The sequence below is a fragment of the Dipodomys ordii genome, unplaced genomic scaffold, assembly GCF_000151885.1.
Source record: "Dipodomys ordii isolate 6190 unplaced genomic scaffold, Dord_2.0 Scaffold11, whole genome shotgun sequence".
NCBI classification, from domain to species: domain Eukaryota; kingdom Metazoa; phylum Chordata; class Mammalia; order Rodentia; family Heteromyidae; genus Dipodomys; species Dipodomys ordii.
This window is the reverse complement of record NW_012267227.1, coordinates 15,608,137-15,614,140: the sequence shown is the minus strand read 5'-3', so window position 1 is coordinate 15,614,140 and position 6,004 is coordinate 15,608,137. Positions and strand designations below refer to the sequence as shown.

The 6,004-nt window shown below is 45.5% G+C and overlaps 2 protein-coding genes across 2 annotated transcripts in view; one reads left to right on the top strand and one right to left on the bottom strand.

Annotated features, from left to right (window-relative positions):
* Positions 1-576: 576 nt before the first annotated feature.
* On the top strand, positions 577-2,687 carry LOC105981075 (creatine kinase U-type, mitochondrial-like). The gene is made up of 4 exons (XM_013010075.1): positions 577-580; positions 1,786-1,938; positions 2,128-2,253; positions 2,415-2,687. Exons 2-4 carry the CDS (start codon positions 1,840-1,842, stop codon positions 2,529-2,531), a joined length of 342 nt encoding a protein of 113 aa, XP_012865529.1. The 5' UTR covers positions 577-580; positions 1,786-1,839; the 3' UTR covers positions 2,532-2,687.
* Positions 2,688-2,872: 185 nt separating this feature from the next.
* Positions 2,873-6,004, bottom strand: part of Strc (stereocilin) — a 27,607-nt gene continuing 24,475 nt past the window's right edge. The window contains exons 20-25 of the mRNA XM_013009980.1: positions 4,740-4,895; positions 4,207-4,349; positions 3,904-4,052; positions 3,469-3,566; positions 3,241-3,388; positions 2,873-3,042 (exon numbers count right to left, since the gene is read on the bottom strand). Of these exons, the coding sequence (XP_012865434.1) occupies positions 2,954-3,042; positions 3,241-3,388; positions 3,469-3,566; positions 3,904-4,052; positions 4,207-4,349; positions 4,740-4,895 (783 nt within the window). The 3' untranslated portion in view covers positions 2,873-2,953. The remainder of the gene's footprint in view (positions 3,043-3,240; positions 3,389-3,468; positions 3,567-3,903; positions 4,053-4,206; positions 4,350-4,739; positions 4,896-6,004) is intronic.

The window sequence follows — 6,004 nt, the reverse complement described above, 5'->3', positions numbered from 1 at the left end:
TATAACTCAGTTTTCTATTCAGTAAAATTGAGATAATGAGATTTGCCTGCATTTTAGGTTTTAATATGGATTAAATAATGCAGGTAAATTAATTGATCCATAGTATGTGCTCAGTAAGTACTAGCTATGGGTTCCCTTCTCTACTTTACCCATACCTTCAGCTTAGGTTTTACGCTGGTTATTTTGGAGATGGAGTCTAGTGCATATTAGGTTTTGGCTGGCCTCAACTGTGATACTCTAGATCCCAGCTTCCTGGATAGCTAGAATTACAGGTGTATACCACTGGTTCCCAGCCAGTGTTATTATTTTTTTGACAGTCCTGGGGCTTGAACTCTGGGCCTAGGCATGGTCCCTGAGCTCTTCTGCACAAGGCTAGCACTCTACCACTTGAGCCACAGCGTTGCTTCTGACTTTTCCTGTGATTAATTGGAGATAAGAATCTCGCCGACTTTCCTGTCTGGGCTGGTTTTGAACCTTGATCCTCAGATCTCAGCCTCCTGAGTAGCTAGGATTACAGGCATGAGCTACCAGGGCCCAGCTTGTGTTACTTTTTTTTTTGGGTCCGATCATGGGGCCTGAACTCTGGGCCTGGGCGCTGTCCCTCAGCTCTTCAGCTCAAGGCTAGTGCTCTACCACTTGAGCCACAGTGCCTCTTATGGCTTTTTTTTCCTTTTTGCTTATGTGGTGCTGAGGAATTGAACCCAGGGCCTCATGCATACAAGGCAAGCACTCTACCACTGAGCCACCTTCCCAGCCCCTTTTGTTATTATTTTTGATGGAAGGGCTTTCCCACACTCATCACTTAAGAATCTCTCATGTCATGATTCTTTCTTAAGAATAAACAGGGTCCTCTTTGCTTATTTAGTGGTCTTCATGTTGATTGCTCGGGCAGATCCTGTCTCTTCAGTTCTAGTAATTATCATGATTAGGATGATGAAGTAAATAAAGCAAGACCATCCTATCCATGCTTTCTCTTGCTCTTTACATGTTCCTATGTCTCTTTTTTATTTTTTGATTGGGGTCTGAGACTAGGACTTGAATTCAGTACCTGACACTTTTGCTCATTTGCTATCACTCTGCCCACTGAGCCATGCCTCCAAACCCTTTATCTCTATGAATCTGGCTCTTTTGCTCTATTTTCTCTGCTTTCTTATGTGTTTCTGCCATGGCTAACAGAAGGCTCTCTTGCCTCTTCCTGTTACAAAGCTTACATCTTTGTTTCTGTCTGCAAGTACCCTCTGCTCATTAGCAGAGAAAATTGATGCATAAAAAACCGATGGAATAATCAGTATTTTCTCAGTTCAGTTTGTACCTCTGTTCATCTCCCTAGATCATTCTAATGCATCACTCCTTCAAGTTTCTTTCCTTCTACACACAAGATAATTTTCCACAATCTCAGCTGGATGCTTGAGGATCTTGCCCATAATCCTAACTACTCAGGAGGCTGAGATATGGAGAATTTTGATTCAGAGCCAGCCCAGGCAGAAATAACTAGCAAAAAGCCAGGATGGAGGTGTGATTCAAGTGCTAGATCACCAGCTAAGTGATCACAAGGCCCTGAGTTTAAACCCTAGTATGCAAAAAAAGGGATTTTCTGTAATCTTATAACTGTGCACATAAGTGCATCATAATTTGGCAACATCAAAGTTACCTTACATACATGATGATAATAAAAATTATCTAACTGTTTTACAGAAAAAAGCCAAGTTTCCAGTACTAGCAGTATTTTTAGAGTTCCTCTGGGTTTAGCTAAGGGAGGGGCCATAGTCCTGCTTTTTCACTAACAGAACCTTTGTGGACCAGGTGGAGCGGCTGATCCAAGAACGTGGCTGGGAGTTCATGTGGAATGAGCGATTGGGATACATCTTGACCTGTCCATCTAACCTGGGCACTGGACTTCGGGCAGGAGTGCACATCAAACTGCCGCTGCTAAGCAAAGTAAAGGACCTGGGGTTAGAGAGGACTGTGTGTGAGTTAGGAGGTTTGTAGCTGGAGGGGGTGGGGGGAGTAAGCACTTTGAGAGGAGCCAGACATAATTGTGACTAAAGGGGCAAAAGCTCTGGGCAGGTGGGAAGGAAAAGTCTCTGCCTCTAATTCCCCTGCCTCTGATCCCTACCTCCCCTCTAGGATAGCCGCTTTCCTAAGATCCTGGAGAATCTGAGACTCCAAAAACGTGGCACTGGAGGGGTTGACACTGCTGCCACAGGCAGTGTCTTTGACATCTCTAATTTGGATCGACTTGGCAAGTCAGAGGTGAGATCCTAAGGGATGAAGCTGAGGAAAAGTACAGGTTTGTGGGGGTTGCAATGGTATAGTGAGTGAGCCTCAGGAATGTAATAGATTCTGAAAGGAAAATCAGGGTGAACAGGGAGGCAATTGGAAGTGTGCAGACACCAAGGATTAGTATCCTTTAGGTGGAGCTGGTACAACTGGTCATCGATGGAGTAAACTATTTGATTGAGTGTGAACGGCGTCTGGAAAGAGGCCAAGATATTCGCATCCCTCCACCTCTTGTCCACAGCAAACATTAGCTGCACAACAAACATCAATTCCTCATCCCCAGAAGATGACTCAAGATCCTCAGGACTTCTGCTCATTTAATAGTGGCCCCATTCTACTTGCCCTGAGCCTATCCCTTCTTCCTTCACTCCCCCACCTCCATCCTAGTAAAGACTCTATGCTATGTTCCTGTGTTCCTGTGTTATTTCTGTTCGTGAGAAGAGGAGGGAGAAGTCTTCAGGAAATTGAAATGCAGTCGGGTTATTTATGTTGGAAAGAGATTCCAGATATGACATGCCAGGAACATTGATTCTCAGGTGGGTGGAAAACATTAGCATTTTATCCATAATGCTCATCAACTTTCTGAGAATAATTAGGATGCATTTGCATTTGTATTTATTCATGATAAGGGTCCCCTTCCCCACAACAATCGCCCTGAATTGAAGAGACAGGATCAAAGATGGTGGCCAACAAAGCTGATGGTCAATGCCAGTGTCCAGGAAGTTTGTGACCAGTCCTGGAGGCCACAGGCCGAGCTTCGACCTAAAATAAGAAAAAAGAATGGGAAGAACATCAAAATTCTCCCCAGGAGCCATCAATATTTGGAAACTAGTTTTCTGCCTCTAGACCCCTTCACTCCAGGGGTCTCCCTGGGTAGGATTTAAGGGTTATCCAGCACCGATGTCAGGATTAGATTCTGAATCAAGATAGAAAAATCAAGGTGCACAGTTGGGAACTCACCCAGCTGTTCTAGGTTCTCCTTCCCCTCATGCTGGGCCCATGCAACTGCTTGTCGTTGCTCAGGACTCAGAAAGGACATTTGCTCAGGAGTGACAGCCACAGCCTGAACACTGGTGAGACTAGATAGTTGGGTGGGGTTGAACACAACCTGGGGGTGGAGACAAGACTTGGAGTATCCACGTAGCCTCTGTTGGACCCTGGCTCTTCTATAACTGCATCAAAACTTACAGCAAACTTAGGAGCAGGGATGACGGAAATGGCAAGAGGGGTCAAGCCCTGGATCTGTCCCTGCAGTAGTGCTGAAAGAGCCAGGTCTGGAATGCCAGCTGTTTGAAGGAAGCAAGATGTAACTCAATGTCATAGACTGTTCTTCAAACCTATAGTGCTGGGATACAGCTCAATGCCAAGAGCATTTGCCTAACCTGTTCAAGACCCTGGGTTTAATCCCCAGCACTGCAAGGTAACAGCCCTATAGATCTTCTCCTTCAACTACTCCCAAAGTATACTACAACAGGCTTCCCCTAATATGTCTCTAGCCAACGCTTTCTCTGAGCTCTACCTTCAGAAGTTCAAGACAATCCTCCATCCAATCCACTCATGGTACGGAAACCAAATCCCATCAATTCTCTCCAGCAGTGGTCCCCACACCCACCATGCCCTCACCTGCTATCGTGCCAATTTCAGTGAAAATCTCAGGCCCCCAGTTACTGACTGGGCCAAAGCCGCCCGGCATCACAAGGAGGTGGGCCAGAACCTCCAACTGTTCCTCCGAGCAGGGAAGATGCAAGTGTCCCAGGAATAGAGCTGCTTGGCTGTGGAGGAAGTAGGAAAGAAGAGACATTCAGCTTCAGTGATAAGAGACCACGGTCATGAGACAGGAAAGAGATGGCTTCAAAGTAAGCTTCCTTCTTATGAGCTCCCCTTCATTTCAGCACTCCCACCACCCACAATCACTCCACAGGTGACCTAAACTCCCAACTGTTGATATGCTGTAGCTCTTCTGGCCGCAGTCCACAAAGCGTGTAACCCAGTGCTGTCAGGTGAATGAAATCCAAGTGGCTCACATGCTGACCACTCTGCCTGAGGAAACTGGAGACCACAACCCGGAGCTGAGGTGGAGATGGACAGGGAGGAAGCACAGAATAAGGAGACATACCATGGGCAAGGAATGGATGGGGAAGTGAATTAGGATAGTGGGGGATGCTACTTTTTATTATTATTATGCCATGGAGAAGGTCTAGAGCATCCCCCTCAAAAGAAGGATAGAAAAATAGGACAAAAAAGAAGCAAGAGAGAATATTATGTGTCTAGGGCTTCAGTCCAAATAAATCAAAGTCCTTGAAGTCTTAGTATGGATTGTTAAAGAAAAAATAGGAATAATGGCCAGGGAGGTGACAGGGTTACAGGAAAAAAAAAAAAATTTCCTTGGGCTTCGGATAATTTAGAGGACTGGGTCTTGGGAGGGGTGTTTGGAGAGTGACAATGAGAGAAGGTGTTACCTGGACAGAGCTCCAGCCATCTATCTGTCCCAGGGTGCTTAGTACTCCCCAATCTACCAGGATGAGCTCCCGCAGCTCCTGCTCTCCCAGGCCTATTAAGAGCCGGCCCAGCTGCAGAATCTGCTCAGGACGAAATCCATGAGGAGGACCCCACAACTAAAAGGAAGAGAAAAAACAATGAGATAGAAAAAGCACTGGACAAGAAATCAGAACGTTGGCTGGGAATGTGGCTTAGTGGTAGAGTGCTTGCCTAGCATGCATGAAGCCCTGCGTCTGATTCTTCAGTATCACATAAAGAGAAAAAGCTGGAAGTGGCACTGTGGCTTAAGTGGGAGGGTGCTAGCTTTGAGCAAAAGAAGCTCAGGGACAGTGCCCAGGCTCTGAGTTTAAGCCCCCAGGACTGGCAAAGGAGGAGGAGGAGAAGGAGGAGGAGGAAATCAGGATGCTACATCTTAGACTTGCTGACTAATGGTGGCACTTTGGACATCACTTGCCTCTTCCTTAGTTTTCTCAATAGTAACATGAGAAGATTCTTCTCACTTAGGGGTTATGGAAAGACCCTAGAATTTCAGTGGACAATAAAGGCAAACTGTAGTTCTAAACTTTTATGTATACCAGACTCACTGAGGTGTCTATTAAAATATAGATAGGTGCCTAGACCTAACCCAGACCCTAGAGATTCTTCAGTCAACATGGCATGGACCTCAAAAATAGCATTTGAAAATCTTTCCCCAAGATATATGTTTATTTATTTATTTTTGTCAGTCATAGGGCTTGAATTTGGGGTCTGGGCATTATCCCTGAGCTATTTCTTGCTCAAGGCTCTATCAGTTTGAGTCACAGAGCCACTTTCAGTTTAATTGGAGATAAGAGTCTTGCAGACTTTCCTGCCTGTGCTAGCTTTGAACCATGATCCTCAGATCTCAGCCTCCTGAGTAGCTAAGATTACAGGTGTGGGCCATCAGTGCCCAGCTTCCTCAAGATGATTTTAATATACAATAAAATTTGGAAAGCACTGTTCTAGTCCTTCTATAAATTGAAGTCGCTGTTTTTCCTCAATATTGATCCCCTTGAATGCCTTCTTTGTTGATACAAACCCTCTAGTTATTATTATCTCCTGTTTCCCTGCCTCCCTTCTCTACCCCCTCCAATGCTCATGTTCTTTTTTTTTTTTTTTTTTTGGGTCCGGTCGTGGGGCCTGAACTCTGGGCCTGGGCACTGTCCCTCAGCTCTTCAGCTCAAGGCTAGCACTCTACCACTTGAGC

What these genes read in the sequence shown, in the direction of transcription:
- LOC105981075 (XM_013010075.1), top strand. Translation starts at nt 1,840, where the DNA reads ATGTGGAATGAGCGATTGGGATACATCTTGACCTGTCCATCTAACCTG. An exon ending in AACTGCCGCTGCTAAGCAAA is followed by an intron (nt 1,939 to 2,127) that starts GTAAAGGACCTG and finishes CCTCCCCTCTAG; the next exon opens with GATAGCCGCTTTCCTAAGAT. An exon ending in ATCGACTTGGCAAGTCAGAG is followed by an intron (nt 2,254 to 2,414) that starts GTGAGATCCTAA and finishes AGTATCCTTTAG; the next exon opens with GTGGAGCTGGTACAACTGGT.